At 34.4% G+C, this 21032-nt stretch overlaps 2 protein-coding genes across 5 annotated transcripts; both read right to left on the bottom strand.

Annotated features, from left to right (window-relative positions):
* Positions 1–661: 661 nt before the first annotated feature.
* Positions 662–6813, bottom strand: LOC133863800 (uncharacterized). Of its 3 annotated transcripts, XR_009899446.1 has the most exons (9): positions 6247–6813; positions 5685–5861; positions 5429–5578; positions 4338–4439; positions 4184–4254; positions 3999–4066; positions 3518–3628; positions 3232–3395; positions 1011–1150 (listed from the first exon to the last, which is right to left on the bottom strand). XR_009899446.1 is itself a non-coding variant. In XM_062299899.1 (7 exons), the coding sequence occupies exons 1-7, from the start codon at positions 6445–6447 to the stop codon at positions 909–911; spliced, it is 1011 nt and encodes a 336-aa protein (XP_062155883.1). In that variant the 5' UTR covers positions 6448–6810; the 3' UTR covers positions 662–908. The 3 variants fall into 3 exon arrangements, 1 of the variants encoding a protein (XP_062155883.1); XR_009899447.1 differs by lacking the exon at positions 3232–3395 and having other exon boundaries at positions 1012–1150; XM_062299899.1 differs by lacking the exons at positions 3232–3395; positions 3518–3628 and having other exon boundaries at positions 662–1150; positions 6247–6810.
* Positions 6814–10331: 3518 nt separating this feature from the next.
* Positions 10332–13626, bottom strand: LOC133864957 (protein NRT1/ PTR FAMILY 5.6-like). 2 transcript variants are annotated; one of them, XM_062301411.1, is made up of 4 exons: positions 13237–13626; positions 12333–12550; positions 11686–12227; positions 10332–11289 (listed from the first exon to the last, which is right to left on the bottom strand). In XM_062301411.1, exons 1-4 carry the CDS (start codon positions 13382–13384, stop codon positions 10437–10439), a joined length of 1761 nt encoding a protein of 586 aa, XP_062157395.1. In that variant the 5' UTR covers positions 13385–13626; the 3' UTR covers positions 10332–10436. The 2 variants fall into 2 exon arrangements, with proteins under 2 accessions (XP_062157395.1, XP_062157396.1); XM_062301412.1 differs by having other exon boundaries at positions 13233–13626.
* Between the last annotated feature and the right edge of the window lie 7406 nt (positions 13627–21032).

A 21032-nucleotide genomic window follows, 5' to 3' on the forward strand; every position in this document is an offset into this window, starting at 1 on the left:
GTTTATTAAAACTATTTTTTTTTATTATTTTAGGTATTAGCATTTTAAATGTATTTCTTATATGATTATTTATTCTTTATCTATGTCATATATATATATATATAGAGAGAGAGAGAGATAATAAAGAAAAGGTGGGTGAAAGAAAAGTATAAAATCCTTATGCATTAATGCACAGTACTTGAAAATTCACATTTGGAAAAGCATTGTAGCTCAAATGCAAAATACTCTGGATTTAAAGAATCGGGTGTACACTTCAATTTTTAGGCATTTGATTAGCCATTTTATAAGCAACGCCCCCCCCCCCCCCCCCCCCCCCCCCCCCCCCAAAAAAAAAAAAAAGAAAAGAAAAGAAAAGAAAAGAAAAATTAGGCTCCAGAGAAAAACCACCGGATCGGATTTGTGTACATGTTATGTAATCAAGAAACAAAAAAGATGAGCCAAAATGACTTGAGACCATGTCCATGGACCATACAGAAACAATAATTGCAGCTTTTAGAGGAACGCCGGCGATAGGATCAGTGAAGCCAGTCTCCTAGGAGCTTCAAAATAAGAGGTTGAATGAGTCATCATTCAACCCAATTTCTTTGAGATTTGATCACCCAACATTTCAAATTTATAAAGGTTGCACGAATAAAGAATAGCAAAAATTTGCAACTAAAAATAAAGGTGTTGAAAAAGGATGACCACTGAATCATATTTTCGAGAATTCGGACAACTGTCATCGGTACACTCAAGTATGAAATTTGCTGTTTTGTATCTATACATGTGAAAAAAAAAATTACAATTCTCACAGCAGCACGAAATCAACCACCATGAGACAACCCCAGAAAAGAAATGAGCTTACATAACAATTGAACTACCCCCATCCTTTTAATTGCAGTCTAGGCTCCCAGAGAGATTGATGACAACTATGAACTGTCCAAAATATCAGCGAAAAGCTTCTTCAGTGTCTCATAAGTCATAAAACAAATACCTACACTAGGCACCACCTTGTAGTATTCAGGCAGAATCCCTCGGTACAACCCATGCAAGCCTTCAGTCCGGGTTATGTGCCTAAATGTACCAAAAAGGCCTGTCGTATAGACACGAGCTCGGCCACCTGCCCCTTCCAGTTGCTTACGGCGCCTCACAAGATCCAGGGGAAATGTTGCTGCATATTGTAGTGGAGAGCAAATGAAAAGATATGAACAACGCTCGTGTAACCAGGTGGCATTCATTAAACTGAAGTTTTCACAATAGATTTATCAAGGCCATGAAACCTTTTCAGGTCTCATAGTTAACTATTTCATTAGCTCTTCACAAACGACATGTTGAAGCCAGTCAAACACAACAAGGTTCACAAATGAGAACTGCCATACAATGGAGAAATATCATGGTCAAGTATATTCATACTTCCTAAGAAGGTCATTGCTATCATGGCGCAGAAGTTTAATCGTTTTTTATGGGGAGGTAACGATATTGATCATGCTAGAGCAAAAGTAGCATGGAATTCCATTTGTGTGCCAAAGAAAGAAGGTGGCTTAGGGTTGAAAAAATTGGAAGATTGGAACAAGGCTGCAATCCCTAGACACACATTTGGAATAAATTTTGCACAATCTGGATCCCTATGGGCAGCTTGGATTAAAGAATATTTGCTGATAGGGAAAAGCTTGCGAGAAGTGAATATACCGGCAGCATGTTCTTGGAGTTGGCCAAAATATACCAACAATTGATTGGTAGTCATTGGCCATTCCAAAGCATGTGTTTGTCCTTTGGTTGGCTATGAGGGATAGTTTATCTGCGGGTGAAAGATTGATGCAGTGGGGTTTTAATGGAGTAGTAATGTCATTGTATTGTAGAAGTTGTATTGAGGGGAGAGATCACATGTTTTTTGCTTGTGGTTTTTGTAAAAAGGATTTGGAGGGAGGTAATGAAGAAGTGTCAAATTGATGGTCCTCCGAACTGCGAGGGAAGATATTCTGAAAAGGGGGATAAAAGAATGGAAAGGAAGGAAGATGAAAGCTGTCTTATGCAAAATGTGGTGGGGTGCGACAGTTTATCACCTTTGGAGACAGAAATGATCTAAAATTTGGAAACCAGAATAAAACAGAAGAAAAGTTGTTGCAGAGTATCAGAGATAAGAGGTAGGATTATGGCTCGTGGAAGATTCAACAAGAGTCAATAAGTCATAGAGCTTTGTAGAAGTTGGGGAATTTCAGAAAATATACTTTGCTGCAGAATGATTGTTTGAAACTGTTTTGTATTTGTTTAATTGTTTTCGTTTGGTTGAGAGAGATGTATAGTTGGTTGTCTGATGTAGTAAAGCTAATGATAGTAGCTTATGTTCCAGGGATTCTGGAGTATTTGTAAATGTGTTCTTTCTATAAAAATTTCATTCATGCAAAAAAAAAAAAAAAAACAAAAAAATTATGAATTAAAAACCATCTACAAAAATCTCACATCTGAATTATCATGTCTAGGACACATCTAACACCAAATCAATTTTTTATTTTCCATGCCCATAGAAAATGTGGTACACCACTATCACATACAAGTAGTACACATGCCCAAGAAAAGTTGAACACACGAGCAGCTTCCAGAAGTTGAACCCGTTAGAGCTTCCAGAAAATGATGAAAAGCATTTTTTTTAATGGACTCAATGGTCATTCCTGGATGCAGTAAATGATGGTTGGCCTGTTAAACTGCAATACATATACTTCCCTCTGAATGATTTTTGAACTCGCACACAACAAACTAGGTTTCATTCTTGAAGATGAGGTCATAGATTGTATGAGACTTCACTTTATAAGATCCGCCAGAAGATAATGCTAGTGTTTGAACAATAACCATATCTAAAATGACTTGAACAGGAATAGTACATGCTATCAGTGATTAGGCCATAAGTGAAGGCAGAACAACAAACTCACATCAGACATTCAAGTCTACCAGGCGAACCTAGAAAGGTGAATCTTTTGACACAATACGGATGGGCTATGATTATTGGATGTACATTAAGATTATGGATGCATGGTTTGTGTTTGTCATAGCAAACATTTTGACACATGCAACAGGCCTACTCAATCAGAAGCAACTAATTTGCTTCCAAGAAAATAGACTGTCAGTTAGGCTTTTGCTTTCGGATTTGCACCACCACCTCCTTTTTGAATCTAGCTAAAGTCATTGCTTAAATGAGAAATAAAAAGATTTTGCCTATTTCATTGTCTGAAAGAAATAAATGAATGGAGTCCTCACAAGTATTGGCAAGGCTTGAAGGATACCAACACCCATCAATCAGTTGCAACCAGAGCCTAACTGAGAAGCATACCTCAAGGAGGACACCTCTCACATTTGATTAACTGAGAGAAAAAATAGGTTCACCTGAGTAGAGCCACCCCATAATGGAACCCACTGCAAAGCTTGGGGAGACAAGTTATCGAGGAAGCGTTGAAAAGATGAAGTCAATCCAAGAAAGATCTTTATATAAAGGATAACGTTAGATGAATGAAAAAAAAAGGTAATTTTTTGTTGACTTCCTTACTAAAATTCTCAAATGCCAGATTAAAAAACAACTCCACTCTGGTCTCTGGCTCTAGGGGTCAGTCAGTCTGGTTAAACACTTGGTGCAGAGTCTGCACCACACCCTGTTTCTCTGCATCAAAAGCATAGTCACAGCCGCACATATTAATTTCTTTTATTAAATATTGACAATTTCTAATTAAACAAATGAAATAGTTTAACCAAAACCTCATTAACGCATCTCCCAATTTGCATTCAATAGAATCAATACAAGGTTTAACTGAAAGCAGTCCAATAAGAATCATAACATCCAAGGCACATTCACGGAAATATGAAAGACAAACAAATGTATTACATACCGTTATGTTTCTTTTTAGTAATAGTACATGAAACAGACATTAGACTACAATAACATTGTGTTTAATTTGCACGAGAATCAAAATCATCCTCCATATAATTAAAACATGAGAAGCTTCTGATGTAGGAGTTCTAAGATCACTCACCTGTTGATGATGCAATTCCTGAAAGACTTCCGCAAGCCAGACTGGAAAGGACAGCAGAATCCTCGGGCCTGATGTGAAGATAGTGAATATCAGGTATTAGGCCACAAAATGGGATGCGCACAATAGCAATTGTAAGAAGCCACATCAGAAAGATAAAATTACAGAATGAATCAATGATGTGATACCTATGCAACTTCCAGAAAGATCTCAAGGTCTCATACACTGAAAAACTGATAGCTATACTTGGTCCAACACCCTGAGTTTGCAACAGAACAGCAATTAACTACACACTGAAAAAGAACTTAGTATATGCAATCACAATTGAAAACTGAAGAATACCAAGAGTGTTGCTCCAAGTCCCTTATAGAGACCCAAAATGCCCTCCTCTTTGCTAATAGTTTGTAAAGCATGCCAAATACCTCTGTAGTATATTAAATTTGTCTGTGAAGTTCAAACTAGTTGAGTTAACGGAGAAAATAATTTCAAATGCAAAATAAGAATTCATAACTACGAATGAAAATTTCAAGTAAAAAGTTAGGCAAAGATTTCTTGACTCCTTTTCTCATTATACTTGGATTTCAAGAATAGAAACTTCAATATCAAAACTGAAATCAAACTTAAACACTATTAACGACCTCAAAAAAAGGGCTCAAAAACCCAACCAAGCCGGTTTTGTAAGGGGAAAAAAATACATGGCTCTCTACAACAGCTCAGATCCTCATAGTATGAAACTAAATCTAACCTGGGACAAGGAGATAGAATGCTGACTCCTATGGAAACTTGACTAAGGAGCCAACTTGACCCCACATCACCTAACACATGACAAATCGAGGTTCAGCCCTTAGGACCATCATTTTAGGATACACCTTCAAAAGATTCTGCCATTAATTCACATCACATCTGCCAAAAAATAACAAAACTTTAACCTCACATAAGCTCTCGACAAGTGTTGGAACTCATTTTTTGTTAGCTATCCAATCCATGGCAGGCAAAAGGGCATATGATGAGAAAACTGGAAAACATTGATTTGTGAACAGAGCTCATTTCAAATTGATATTAACAAGATATAAAATGAAAAACTTCAGAGATCTTATATGGAATATTATATATAAAACAAACTTTTTTTTTGTAAATATGAAAAGCTAAAAGAATTTGACTCATGAATTTAACCTTATAAAATCACCAACAAATAAAAAACATATACTCTAGTTGATACATCCCATGTTTAAGCCACATTGCAAACAACTTAAAACACTAACTTATTAAAAAAAAAAGAAAAAGACGATCATAATGACACAACTACGACAAGAATAATAAAGAACAGTAGTAACGTTCCCAAACCATACCTATCAATGCTTTAAAAACCTAAAAAATGAGAACGGTAAGAACTGGTAAAAGAAACTTTTCCTCCCAGCCAAATGTTATCTTACCTGAGCTGCAAGGCGTGTCCTTACAAGATCCAATGGATAAGTAACTGAAGCAGCTGTTATTCCAGCCAAACCACCAGCAGCAAAATGCACACAAATGTCTGCACCCATATTTTCTCTGTGGTTTGCCAGTCCCGGAATCATCCTTAGCATCTGCAATACATTAAACACAGTCTAATCAATGATCAAGGTATAAGGGCAGGACTAGAAGCACTATCCCTACATATTGCATTTATATCTATAGAAATTTTCTACCAACCTCTTTATAGTGCTCATATGCATAGAAATTGACAGAAGAATAAGGTAGACGGTGAGCAATTGTAACCAGATTCCCTTTCCAAAAAGCTCTAACTCCTTCTTCACTAACAATCCGCGAAGCCTCGCGCCATATGCTAAGCTTTCTCAATGTTGCAACATCAGAGTGCATACCTTGCACCTAAAAAGATGAAAACATGAGATCATCCAACGCAATGTTCACCAACCAACATAATCTCGCAATTTTTTTCCTCCACATTTCTCATAACACATAACCATACCAAAAATATATCAACGTAAGTGCTCGTGCCACTCAAGCATACCCAGAAGCTTATTCTTTGAGCCAAATTTCTAAAAACAAAACATAAATCCACATAGCTCAAAAATTCATTCTTTACCCAACATTTCCCCAAACAAAACAAATCAACCCCTAAATTTATATATTGGCATATCACATTAAAACCTAACTGACTAAACCAACCAAATGAAACCACCCACAGATAACAAAAAATTTCATCAAACTCTGTGAACCGAAAGACAAAGAAAAGCGAAGACGAAACTTGTACCTGGAAGAGTATAGTAAGACGAGCAAGCGGCGCCGTACAGGTCTTACTAAGAGCTCCGGCGACGCCTCCAGCGAGAATCTGCGACACCGTTTTGATCTGCGGTTGCTGTGCGAGCTTTCTCGCACCACCATCGACGTGGCCCGAGTTCAGAGCTCTCTGCCCTCCTTCCACCACCACTCCTACTCTCGCCTCTGTTTGCATAGTCTAATCTCTGTCCCTAAGCCTCTCTCTCTCTAAAATTGCGCCCTAGAAGAACTTGGTCTTAAGCAGAAACAGACTTCGCTGAATCGCATAGATCGAGAAATTGATGCAAATAAGTGAAGGATAGGAACCCTAATCTTCCTCTTCTTCTTCTCCGTCTTCTTCTTGCTGCTTGTGCTTTAAGGTCTGTAACTTGGTTTTGTTCCCTCTGCTTGATTTGAACGCCATAGGAGAACTCCAAGATCCGACGTCGTTTTAGCGTTAGAGAATGACGTCGTTTAGACTTTGCTTGATTTATGGGGCAAAGTTAGTGCGCTAGGCTGTGCGTCATCGACTCATCGCAAACTTAACCGTCGGGGCGATTTTCCTTCTATACGGGCAGTTCTATTTTAAAGGGCAGGTATCACCAGCCAGAGTCGCTATCTGTAGGATTCTCGAAGTAAATTGCAGATGTTCTTACTTATAATAGCTACGATCATGGCTATCGTGGCTAACCGCATATAATAATATTATTGGGATAAAATCATAAAATAGAACCGGAGGCACTTGATGTTTGCCGTTGCCGAATATACCCAATTATTTTGTTTGCGAATATTCTTTCAAGGTGAGTTTGGCTGGCGTGCGTACAGGTGTGAAAGACTGAAGTTGGTGTTTTTTTTTTTTGAAATGGACTGAAGTTGGTGTAACGAGGCGGTGAATGCAATTTCCACCTCGAGCATGACACGTGGGGCGAATGCTTGGAATTAAAAAATGCAAGGTACCAAATCTTTTACTTAAAAATAGATATCGGCCTTGTTTGGCAAAGGCGGGTACATAACAGAGTAGTAGATTATTAATTTTAAAATTAGTAAAAAGTGATGATGTGATATAAAGTAAAAGAATTTGTATAAAAAAGTAAAAAAAATTTGTATTGTAGTTTTTTTTTATTTGAATAGTAACAAAAAAATTATTGATGTGATATAAAAAATGAAAAAATGAAAATGTTTTAATGTTGATTGGTAGTAAAAAATATGAAAAAGAGTAAAAAAAAATTTGTAAACAGTAAAACGCACTACTGTGTATTGTCACCGTTCTTGCCAAACAACCCCATCATAACGATGTAGAACTTATTTATTAAAAATAATAAAACAAATGTTACTAACACTTATAAATAAGATTTATATTATTTTGATACACATTTATTGTTTAGTAAAAGATACTCTTAACATTTTTCATTGGAATTTGATAATTACTATAACAGTTCACTAATTTTTGGGTTAAGAAGCTAGCAATGACATTTCTTTGGTAAATAGTTTTGTAGTTAAATTTTTGTTTAAATAGTAATAAAAAAGGATTGATGTGACATAAAGTAAAAGAAAATATAAAATTTTTCAATGAAAAAGTTAAAAAAAAAAATTGTTTTGTAGTGTGTTTTTTTTAAAAAAAAAATAAAAAATAAATAGTAATAAAAATGATTAATGTGATATAAAAAATAAAAAATATTTAATAATAATAATAATAAATAATAAGAAGAAGAAGAGGAGGAGGAGAAGGAAACGAGAGATGGTTACCGAACAATGCAACATTTTTACTCAAATTAGTTTCCGAATTAGCGAAAATTTTCACCTCATGAATGACACATGGCGTGGACGTTTGAAATTTGGTTAGCAGTGTACTAGCTCGCCATTTTTTTATTTTTTTTATTTTTATAACTAATATAGCTAGTCAAATTTAACTATATTTTCATCCAAAATTAAATTCTTATTATTAAAAAAAAAAAAACCTTTGAGAAGCGGAATAAAAATGTACGAGAACGCCACACGAGCGCTTACCAAAACCGAAAGCTCCACATCAGTATATATTTGGGCAATGCAAATCCATGAACAAAACATGGAATAAAATGCTTTATCTAAAATGATTAACAACATCTAGATTTTGTATCAGATGCTTAAATTCAAATATCCATTCATATATAAAACCATGAGCTCCTTAGTCCTTATGGCTCAAAGTTAATTAATTTCAAGGGTTTGAACAACAAATGTTAGTATAAATTGCTCAATGCGAATTTAATCAATAAATTATCACTATACAATGGAGCCATTCTTCTATTATTAACATTTTACACATAGTAAATTACTAATTATTTCAAAAGTTGAAGCTTTTGCCGGCACGTAAGCATGTGAAAAAAGACTTGTAGGAAAAATCTCTGGCACGTGTTGCGTGTGAAGAGAACGTCAACATTGTTGGGCGGCGCATGGAGGTGCATGCAACCGTTGCATCAAACAAAAACTTCAAAAATCTAAAAATTTATGATTGGCAAACCAATTTTGGTGTTTTTTTTTGCCATAAGCATATTTAGTGGTGGCGCATGGATGAACTAACAGAGACTAGCTGGCAGAGGAGATCAGTAGATCTACACCTTGCAAAGCTGATTATGAGATTAATTTTTTCAAAATCAGCTTCAGTGAAGAGCTTGGAAAGGATTGGCAACAATGTGAGAAGGTGGGTGCGTAGGTGCGGGGAGGTTGGTCATGAGAGCGGTAGCAATAGAAAATATGGAATTCATAAGAAAGTGACTTTGATACTTTTGTGATAACCGATGATTTAAGAGTAATTCTATATGTACATTAAGTATCTATAAAAAATATGAGGTGGTGTAGGAACAAATTCTAATAATGTAGCCCATGTCCTAGCAAAAGAGGCTTCGACCAAATTTCTAGACACGGCGTGGCTAGAAGATGTTCCAAATTTTCTTATGTATGTTGTAAATAGGGATTGGTTGTATCCCTAGATTTCAGTTTTGGGATCATTTTTTCTTATCAATAAAGGTATGTCTACTTAGTTCAAAAAAAAAAAAAAAAGGTGGCTTTTAAAATCAAATGGTAATTTTAAAAGCCACCTTATTTTTTGATGGATACTTGATGAACTAATATACATATAGAATTGTCCTCAAGGGGTAGCTCAATCGGCTGGGGACCACGCCTCATGAAGCAGAGGTCACTAATTCGAATCCCCCATCTCCCCTTTTATGTAGACATGTCAAAAAAAAAAAAAAAATGTACATATAAAATTACTTATCATTTAACATGACATCATAGTATAGATCATGAGTTTGATAATTAATTTCACAATTTCACCCAATATTCTAACACCAATTGCATAAAATCCCCAACCATATATCCATTTACTATCATTGGTGTTGACCACCATACGAGTAAGTCTTTGTTGTTCCAAAATACATTTTTTTGATTGATAGGTTCACAAGAGTATTCATAATGAGCTTTTTAAAAATTTCTCTAAATTCAATTCTTAAAATAAATTTTTATTGATTTGGCTAATCACTTTTTAAAACTATTAAACAATGAACTCTCTAATTGTTTTTCTATTACAAATAAATACTATTTTTTTTTTATCGATAAAGTTAACTACTAAAAGCATTCAATGCATTAAATTAAATTCAAGCCAAATGTTTTAAAACATTCAATGCAAACATTAATATTAAAAAATTATAACATTCATTTTGTTTTTTTACTTTTTAAATGTATAGAGTGTTCTTGATTTGATAAAGTGCTTGTTAAATGGTAGTTTTTGTGAATTTTATTAAAAATTTAGAGACAAACTAAATATAATGAGCTCATTGGGAGTGCTCTAAGAGTAGCAAAATGAGACCTAACTGAGGATTAAATCCAATCTTGTTATCACCTTTCAAGAGACTGGTGGTGACCCAAAATGCGTACACCACTTTAGTATTAGTATAGAAAGAATCAGAAAGGAAATTAATTGGAATATAAATTTTAGGTGAAACTTCACCTAACCTCTATGAATTTCCATAACACTTACAATTACTCCATTAAGCTCATGAGAGTTAAGTAAAATTTCCCCTAAATTTCACCAATGCAGGAAGCTTTGTGAACTGCAAAAACACTCTGTTCAATATCTAACACAGTAAGTTTAATAAACAAGCAAGCAGCAACAATGCATTTTACAGAGTCTTTTTTATCACATACACGTCAAGCCATCAACTCTACCCCATCACCATTATTACAATCAGCCACAATCACCCTCCTCTGTACTTTTTTGTAAGTATACTTCATAGCCAATTTCACATAAACACACAAGTTCAACGCACTCATGGCTGCCAATAGCCAATAGAAATTGTCCAAACGGCACATGTTCACATCCTCTACAAACCAACTTCTCCCCAACTTCTCCGTGACATGATCCACAACAGTAATCAGAAAGCTGCTCAAGAAGTTCCCTCCCCCAATCACACTAAGGTAGAAGGAAATTCCTAAGCTTCTCATTGAGTCTGGAACTTGGTCATAGAAATACTCTTGCAAGCCAACCAACGTGAACCCGTCTGCTATTCCAAGAATTATGCTTTGTGGAGCTAACCAGAAGGCACCCATAGACATTATTTCCTTCTCAACAGCTCTCAGCCTCTTCATTTCGACTAAGGCCGCCACAGACATGGCTGCAATTGAAAATATCATGCCAATACCAATCCTCTGGAGGATGTTGAAGCCTCTTTCGTTGCCGGTAGCTTTCCTTAACATTGGAACTATAATCTTCTCGCAGGTGGTGACAGAGATTATCATTCCAACAGCCCCAAGAGCGTAAATGGAGGCTGGTGGGATCTTGAAGTTGTCAGCAATCCTAAGGTTCATTGTAGCGGCTTGTTTAACGAAGAATGTTGGGCCCTGTGCCATGCATATCCCAAATGTTAACGAAGTTAGCCATATGGGGATCATGCCCAAAATAAGCTTTGTCTCCTCCACCATAGTCACTGTTGTTAATCTCCAAGGATTCTGCTCAATAGATATGCTCTCCTTCTCTTCAATTATTGCAGCCTTGTCAAGAAACCTATGGATCAAAATTTGATATTATCAATTACGTGTTTATATACACATACAAATGCACAAAGTGTTAAAACTGTTAATTAAATAATTAAATACACTTCTTCCTATTAACTTAAGTTTTTGAGATAACTGGTAGTTTAACATGGTATTAGAGCAGACGTCATGAGTTCGAACATGATGGTTTAACACAAAGATCTTAAATGTTAGGATTCCATGACATGTGTTACATATTATTTGTAAATTAGTCTCGAGCCAAAACTTGCATGTAAATTCAACTTTAGTTAATTGTATCAATTCTAAGAAGTTTGATGTTTTTATCTCCTTGGATGTCTTAAAAGTCATTATTCTAGAGCTATGGCAATGTGTTAAGAAATATATTAGTGCCATAGGCCTTGCTTACCCAAGCCTACTTGTATGACACAAAAGCCTTCCTTGAGACTGTGACTTGGGAACTTCATATAATAGAGCAGGATTTGATGGAACTGGTAAATTTCTCTTTCTTATGGCAGCAACTAAGACCTGCAACATAGGTGTTAAAGGGCTCCCTTCCGGTATCCGGTATCGGTAGCAAGGCTTTCCCATACAGAAGGTGACTATTGTAGTTGCCATAGTGACAGTGAGGATCAGACTAGCAACACCCCAGCTCACATTGTCTTGAACGTAAGCAATTACTGTCACACCAAGCACAAGCCCGCAACAAAGTGCGAAATTCCACCAGTTGAAGTAAGACATCTTCTTCTTCCTCTCTTCCAAGTGATCATCGTCGAATTGATCTGCTCCAAAGCTTTCTAAGCAGGGCTTGTGTCCTCCAGTTCCAACAGAGATAAGATACAAGGCAAGGAAAAACACCACCTCATGAATCTTCCTAGGCTGGTGAGACCTCCCATTATTGAATGGCTTTAGACTTGGGATGAATTGAGACAATGTCAACAGGCTTAAACCCTGTTTTTGGTAGTAACAAAATTAATTAGATGCTAATTTTCAGAGAACCTAATATGGCTATTGATGATTAATTTTCTCATGATCAGAAGGTGATGATTCTTGTACCATGAGATATACGACGGAAGCAAACAGGACCATAGTGAATCTGCCAGTGTAGGCATCTGCTAGGAGCCCTCCAAGTAAAGGTATCGATGTTGTTACTCCTGTCCAGTAGTTTACATTTTTGGCTGCTGTTTTGAGGTCCTGATGGATCACTTTGGTGAGGTATGAGATGAGATTTGTTGCTATCCCAAAGTAGCTCAACCTCTCACTAAACTCAATTGCTGCACCAAATATAAAAGACAAAGCAAATTAAGCTGACATGACTAATAGCATTAATAGCCTTTTCAAAACACTTTAATTTCCAAAATACGAAACACTTTTTCAAACGTAGACGCCATAAAAAAACACTTATCACCTTCATATCACGTACGTAAAAAAACACTTTCTTAAACCAAAACCAAAAAACAGTTTTTGAAATCATTAATTATTAGCCTTTTAGGAACTATCAATGTTATAGAAAATTGTCAAGTATTTAAATGCTGCTATTCAACTCCTCATCCTGTAATCCTCCCAAATTCAAATGTAATAAACGGGTATGATACATGTTTTTGTGACTAGACAAAATAATTAGGCTAATATGAATCCTCCACAATCGATCACTTTATAAAGAAATTAAACTCGTCAACATGCCCGAATCAGGAGACAGATAGGGATGTTTTTATTGACAAGCCAAATAGCCCCAAAACTCCTCATGCTTGCCATGCAATATAATCATGAAATTGATTTGATGAAGTAAATGGCCAAATTTCGAAAAAAGAAAAGAAGGAATTATGGTTAAATCAGATATGAAGTCTGATAATCATAAAGTTGGAATAAAATAACAAAGCAGAAACTGGAGAATCATGGAAACGTTGATTAATAATGTTAGCTAGGTATCAAATAGGTGCACACACACACACATACTCACTGACGATAAAGGAGGAGGCTTTCCACACGCCAGTTGAAGCACGGAGAGGAAGTCTTCCTTTATCATCCACAGAAGAATCATGCACCCATTTATCTTCATCGCTTTCTGCTCGTCCACCTCTCTTTTCTCTCTCCATTTCTAGCTCCATCTTTGCTAGCTCATGAAAGATGTGCCACGAGCTAACAAAAAGAACAGTCTACAGGAAGGCAGAGAGAGTATCACTAGCTGGTTAGTACGTAGTGTGCTCGCTTTGCACTGCTTTATAGTTGGGGGATTCTTCTCTTTGTCTTAACGGGGGGTATCTTCCTCATCATTAGTTTTCAGATGAAAACAAAAGTTACGACTTGAATTTGAGCAAGAACTTCTGACCAGCGTTTCTTACTAAAGTGATTTTCAAGTTTTTGCTTGGTAATAACAATGAGAGAAATTGTTGTATATCATATATATATATATATATATATATATATTTTATGTCATTTTATCTAGCTTTATAGACGTGGCATTCTTGATATTTTTATTTAATAATAATAATTATCTAAAAGTTGATTAACAGTGAAAAAAAAAAAAGTGAGATAAAAGGAATCTCTTGCAATGTTGTATTTTAACTAATATACATATTCTTTGAACTAAACCGGATTAAAACGATGCCATGTATATTGGATGCAAAGTAGAGAAAAGGAATTGTATCTCTTACGTGTATTATCCGCAAAATATTTGTGACTTTTAATGAAACGCCGTTTTTCAAAAGATGGTCTTAAGGTACAAAAGGCATGCCTAATCAGAAAAGAAAATTTTTTTAATAGTGATTTATTTAAAGATGTAGATCAAAATTTAATTGAAAATGTTAAAGGTACTTACAGACTTTTATAAAGAGAAATTTATAAACTGACTTGACATATGATGTGTCATTTTATTAATTGAAAAACAACGTTTAAACTTATTTTTTTTAAAAAAAAAAATCAGATCCTCTCCGGCACTCTCTCTCTCTCTCTCTCTCCACTCACCGGTCGGCCAGACCAACCAAACCAATTTCCATTTCCATTACCTCACTCACTACTCTGAGACTGCACCCTTTCCAGCCAACCACCTCGTCTCTCTCAACAGTTTCCGGCTCAACCCACATTACCCACCACCGAACCGGTCTTCGACAACGTCAAAGACGACAAGAACAACGATGACGAGGAGGACAGATCTGGGTTTGGGATGGAAGCTCGACGCTCGGTCGGATTTGGCGAGGTCGTCGAGGTTTAGGCTGGATTTCTCAAACCCACGCCGGTGTGCGTGGGTTTTCGGCTGGATTTGGGTTCCCGGCCAGATCTGGCAAGGTCGTCGGTGTGCGTGGTTTTTGGCCGGATTTGGGTTCCCGGCCAGATATGGCAAGGTCGTCGGTGTGCGTGGTTTCCGGCCACCCCGTGAACTTGCCGAATCTTTCTTTCCCTTACCGGTAAACTCTGACGTCAAGTATATAAAAGAGGCTTTAAGGTTGTAAACTCTGATGTGGAATGTCATGTCACATTCCACGTCAGTTTGTAAATTTTTTTTGTAAGCTTCCCTTTGTACCTGTAGCAGCTCTCAAATTTAATAATGATTCATTTTAAATCTAATGATAATTTTAAAAGTCACGTTACAAAAGTTTTCCTTCTAGAATTAATTGTGCATGACAGGCAATAATAATAAATAATTAGTCAACTTTACGGGTAAAAAATGTGCCCCTCTCTTCTGCTTATGAAAATAATAATAATAATAATAGCCAATTTTAAAGAGAAAGCTGCATTTTATGAACATGATGCCAACATATGGCCGAAGCAAAAGGTTGGCCATTTCCAGACTTAAGAAAGCGACGGAATTGTTACTGCCCACTGGACACACTTTCATCATTTCATGTGGTTAAGTAGGTGATAATTAAAGTACTTGGAAAAGGACAAGTGATGAAAACTGAGCCATCAATGGGACTTTGCAGATATTTTGTATTTTGTTTTATATTTTGGCTTGTGGGATTAAAATTATATTGAGAGTACGTATTCTCAGATTTTTTTATTTTTTAATATAATTGATCATAATCATTAAAATTGTATATTCTTACAATCTCTTTATTCTTAAAAATTATTTTGTAATAATTACATGATTGCAATCTTCTCATTAATTGGTGAAGAAACTTCCCATACTTTTTTTTTTTTTTTTTTTTTTTTTTGTGGTATTCGTACTTTTTAAATATATAAAAAGTAACCGGGTAGTAGTCCAAGTTTTGTATTTTATTATTATTATTATTTTTTTTAAAGTAAATATTGCCATATTGGTTTGTATCTTAATTAGGGATTAGCAATAAGCTCAGTACTATGTGATAATTTTCTTTAGTAGGCCACTAAGCTGCTTTTATTTCGTGGCCTCCTCCATCGTATTCCCAACTGTTAGGATTATGGTGATCAGATTCCTATATTAAAAAAAAAAGACTATATATAAAGCCTTTTTAATTAACAGTCAATTTTAAAATAGCTCTATAAAATTTTAAATTTGTTAAAGTGACTCATCAAACTATTAAAGTGTGTCAAAAATACAATTTTTTTCCTGATAATACTCTTATTATCTTAAAAACTAAAATAAAAAATTAATAAAATATATATATATATATATATATATATATATATATATATATATATATATATATATATATATATATATATATTTTTTAAAAAAAAAAAAAAAAAAAAAAAACCAAGGAGGTCGTTGCAAGCCACCTCTGGGGTGGCAGCCACCCCTTGGTTTTTTTTTTTTTTTTTTAATTAAAATTTTTAATTTCTTTAACTTTTTAGATTTTTTTTTTGTTTAAAAAAATTTGTTTAATTAATTTTTTATTTTTGTTTTTAAGAGAGTAAGGGTATTATGGGAAAAAATGGCATTTTTGGGAATACCTTGATAATTTGATAGGTAACTTTAGTACACTTGAAAATTCATGAAGCTATTTTAAGATCGATTGTTAATTGAGGGGATTTTTTTTTATTTTTTTTATATATTTTTCATATAAAAAAAACTATAACATTTAAAACTGCTGGTTTAACCATGGACTCATGGAGCTAAAATACAAATCTCCAAGCATGGAGATTACTATTATTAAATTTTCGTGATTGAAAATGCTACCCACGTTATTCTTTGACTTTAAATACTATGAGAACCTTATCTATAAAAAAATAATAATAAAAAAAAAAATACTATGGTAACCTTTATGTTTGTAACTGAAAATTAAAATAAAAAAATATTGATTTTGAAATATGTTATGTCCTTTCAATTCTTTGGTATATTGACTTGCTTGAAAATGTTGCAGGGCTACCACATGGGTATAGGGTGTGGGCGAAGGGACCAAACTATATATGATGTTTATTTAATGGGGTTTGGATATAATTCTAAAATAAATATAAAAAATAGATTTTCTCATAATAGATTTATGATTAAATTTTTAAATACTTATATAAAAACATGCTTTATATATATTATAAAATGTATTTCAATAATGGAATAATTAAAGAGATAGATTATAAAAAAAAAAAAAAAAAAATTACTAAATATAACTCATTTTCTTTTCTACATAGTGAATACCAGCATATATATGAGATATATAGTACTGGAGAAGATGATTTCAGGCTTTTCAGCTCCAAAAATGTATAATTATCCAAAAAATTATTCAGAAATTAATGAAATCTAGGCCAATACAACTCAGACAACAATCTTGAGTGAACAACAATGTAACTCACAGCTCTTTGAAGCATTTCAAACAATGACAATTCAGTCATATTTTGGGCTCAAACCAAATTATTAAGGAACGTCCACTCCCCCTTTTCACTTGTGGATCCCTACACTTTATATTCATGTGTGGTCCAATATTCTAAAATTTGAAAATGATCCCATCAGAAATTATAGCTTGTTGCAGAAGCAATTTAAACTTGAGATTCGAGTTGAATGATCAAAGGTACTTAACAATCATTTAATTCAAATATATATGCTCGTTATTTTTCATATTTATTCATTGCTTTCTAAAATATATCAAATTAATCAGTGGCTCAAAGTCGATTGTGAATGAGCAAGCTTTGAAGCTGAGCACATCGTGGAATACAGGCCTTACTATACATGGCTCCCATTATTTACTGATTCATCATTACCTGCAATCATTCTCAATGACTATGTTTCCTCATGCGCGCGTGTCTCGCATTCTACTTTTGCACAAAAACGTATACCGCTCATGTTTTGATTGCAATCTGGTTCTGTTTGTTAATGCTTTTTAAATGATTTATTTTTTTTGTTTGAAAAAGTGTTTTGATATGACATACATAATGAAGAATGTGGCCAGAAGAAGATTTGGTTGCGGCCCATCGTACCATGCACATAATAGGCGCAAAAGTTTACACTTCTGTTGAGTTTCCTAATTTCCTAAGAAGATGATCGATGCTGAGATAATTTTGTGTTTTGAGTTGTTTATTAATATATTTTTTTTTCTTTTGAAAAGAGAAAAAAAGTGTTATCAAACAATATCTATCAACTCTTCTTCGGAATGCTGGTAAATTAAAATTGTTGGCTAGCTGTTCTTGTCAAGTCGCTTTCTATTAACTAAGCAAGATACTCACCAAAGAAGCATATTAGCTTTGTTGAAGAATTATATTAGGTTCCGAGCTTCTAATGTTCCATACCATATTGGTGGCATATATTCAAAGTGATGTTAATTTAAAAGCAATTTTTTTGTAAGAACAACATAAACTGGCTAGCTAAGCTATATATGCGTATCAAGAGTTTTTGACTAGGTTGTTTTCTTAGCTATGAAAAAGAAATATATTCTTTCTCACAAAGTCAAGTTGTCAAGGAAATGGATAAGGGTGGAGGCATGCTGTTCTATTCTCCTCTTTGAGTACTCCCAACTTTTCCATTTATCATTCGACAGTAGTACTTATTCTTGTCAATCTCCCATAAACAAAAAAGACACTCTAGCTGTCAGTCGATCATCTGGTTGTGACTTGGGATACTTGCTTCTCCTTTTACATATTATTTTGATTTTGAATATTAAGGGGATGCTTCTCCTTTTACTTATTCTTTTGATTTTGAATATTAAGGGAATCGATGCTTGCCACCGGCCAGAATCTTATTTGTGTTGAAGTTCTTCGATCATATCACTTTCAAATCCTATGCTACGGCGGGCATGTGCATGCACAATGTTTTTATTATAATATCCTTACACAAACACAACACCTATCATATTAGCTATTAAATAATTAAGCAAAAATTTTGACTTGTCAATTTAATTAGTTAGTGATTAATATGGTAAGAGTGTTAATTGCTAGGAATACTACAACTTTTACTAAAAAATCCTTACAAACTGACGTTACAGTCCATTTGACAGTTATCACACTAGATATTAAAAAATTAATTTTACTTGCCAAATTTTGTTGCTTAATTTTTTTTCACCATTAAAATACAGTTACGTGGGTTTGTAAAGAGATTATAGTAAAAATTGTAATACCAAGAGTATTTTTCGTTGTGTTAAATGTCATGTGAACTACCACATAAGTTTGTAAAAAAGTTGTAGTACCCAAATCATATATATATAAAGCTGTAGTACCCAAAACATTTACTATATATATAATATTGTTAAGGATACAACAATTTTTATTATAAGTCCCTTAGTGCACTAGTAGCAGTCTCCCTATATTAGTTCTCTTTCCTAAATATTGTTAAGGATACAACAATTTTTATTATAAGTCCCTTATAGCACTAGTAGCAGTTTCCCTATATTGGTTCCCTTTCATAAATATAGAGAAAATTTCACAAAATGTCTCAAAAAAGTTCTACAATAGTCATCCTATATTTAGATAATTCGGTTGGGTAGCAACAGTTTGAATATTTTATTCACATAATCACTGCAACGAATGTCCTCACTCCTCATTCACGTTTTCCTCTCTCCTCCCAATACTCTTGCAACTCCTCCTGTCGCCACCGCCAGCCCATACCCACCACAGCCACCATATCCACCCCCGCCACCTCCTCGCCCACTAGATCTCCCATTGCCGGCCCATACCCACCTCCTAACAGTCATTTTTTCACACAGGATGCTCGGAGTCGCCCCGCCAAGAAATAGTGTCGTCTCCCAGTGCATGATTTTACATGCTGAAATCATCATCACCGCCTCATAGCCATTTGATTTTACAGAACCAAACAGAGATAGAGAGTGTGTATGTGTGTGTCGGAGAGAGAGAGAAATAGAGAGGATCCTTTGTCGTATGGAAGGCGATTTCGGTAATTAATAAGCAAATCATCGGCTCCGCAAGTCATTCAGGCAAATCATTATTTGCCGTATGGAAGGCGATTTTGGTCAGGGTCTTGCTCATTGTGGAGCCTTGGGGATGAGCTTGGTGGTGAGGTCGCCGTCAGAGATGGAGGCGTGATGAGGTGAGGACTGAGCTGAGGTGAAGACCCAGGGCGACGATGCTTCTAGAATCAAGATTGAAAAAAAAAAATGAATAAAAAAAAAAAGGAAAGAGAAAAAAGAATAAAAAAAGAGTAAAAAATAATATTTAATTGATATATGGAAAATTAAGGGAATCTCTTGTGGGGTGTTTTTTCATAGGGAAGCAAAAAGTAATTTTGTTCCTTAAATATAGAAAAAATGATTGGGAGACTGCTGCTAGTACTCTTACAAACAAGAGACATGTTACATGCACATCACTTGTACATCTTTTATACATCACTTCTCTAAATCAATCATTAGATTTGTAAGACCCACAAGGATTTACATGTGGGTCCTATAGATCCAATAATTAATTTAAAAAAGTGATGTACGAAAGATGTACAAGTGATATGCAACAATCATTTCTCTACAAACAAACACGTCACTTACCTCATTAGTCACTATATAATTAAGCTTAAAAAAAAAATTAACTTTTCAATTTAATTAGTTAATGGCCGATATTTTAAGAGTTCTGCTAGGAATATATACTATAATTTTTACCACAAGTTTCTTACAAACTGACGTTATAGTCCATTTGACAATTATCAACCACTGAATAATTAAATTTATCTGTCAATTTCGTTGCTTAATTTTTTCCCTGTTAAGATACTGTCATGTGAATTTGTAAAGAAATTATAGTTAGAATTGTAATACTCCAACATTTTCTGATGTGTTAAATGTCATGTGAATTATTACGTAAGTTTATAAAGAAGTTGTAGTAAAAGATGTATCCAATATATATATATATATATAGAGAGAGAGAGAGAGAGAGAGAGAGAGAGTAGTTCTTTTTATAGGTGCCTTTTTATTTTCTATAATGGCGAGGCAAATTAAAAAAGAAGAAGAAGAAGAAGTAAATAAGAATTTGCATCATCTTATGGGATAATAACACATCACTTAGGAACCAATTTTTAAAGAAAAAATTTAAAAGATGTAGCATTTCTCTTTAAAAAAAAAAGAAAAAAAAAAAGAGATCGAGGACAGGAAAAGGACACGAAGCCAATCTTTTGCACACCTGTACAACTCCCACGCCACTACAATGATTATTCAGCACTAAAAGAAAAGATAAATATAAAAGAAATTAAAGACAAATTGTGGAATAATAAAATAAACACAATTTTTTTTTTTTATGTGGTTCGGTTTATGACTTACGTCCACAAAATAAAGCCCAAAAGTCAAAAGGCTACATTTTGCTTTTATTCCTGAATATTTTCGGTTTATGACTTACGTCTACAAAATAAAGTCCAAAGGTTTACATTTTGTTTTTATTCATGAATATTTTTAGGATACATGAGACCCACATTTATAGGAG

Source organism: Alnus glutinosa, chromosome 3 (assembly GCF_958979055.1).
Source record: "Alnus glutinosa chromosome 3, dhAlnGlut1.1, whole genome shotgun sequence".
In the NCBI taxonomy this organism is placed as follows: Eukaryota; Viridiplantae; Streptophyta; class Magnoliopsida; order Fagales; family Betulaceae; genus Alnus; species Alnus glutinosa.

Bases quoted from the DNA above. Each gene is read 5' to 3' on its own strand.
- LOC133863800 (XM_062299899.1), bottom strand. From the start codon at position 6,447: ATGCAAACAGAGGCGAGAGTAGGAGTGGTGGTGGAAGGAGGGCAGAGA. The intron at 4,440-5,428 runs GTAAGATAACAT...TGAACTTCACAG, and splicing joins GGACACGCCTTGCAGCTCAG to ACAAATTTAATATACTACAG. The intron at 4,255-4,337 runs GTATTCTTCAGT...TTGCAAACTCAG, and splicing joins GACTTGGAGCAACACTCTTG to GGTGTTGGACCAAGTATAGC.
- LOC133864957 (XM_062301411.1), bottom strand. From the start codon at position 13,384: ATGGAGCTAGAAATGGAGAGAGAAAAGAGAGGTGGACGAGCAGAAAGC. The intron at 12,551-13,236 runs GTGAGTATGTGT...TATTTGGTGCAG, and splicing joins AGCCTCCTCCTTTATCGTCA to CAATTGAGTTTAGTGAGAGG. The intron at 12,228-12,332 runs GTACAAGAATCA...TACCAAAAACAG, and splicing joins CTTCCGTCGTATATCTCATG to GGTTTAAGCCTGTTGACATT.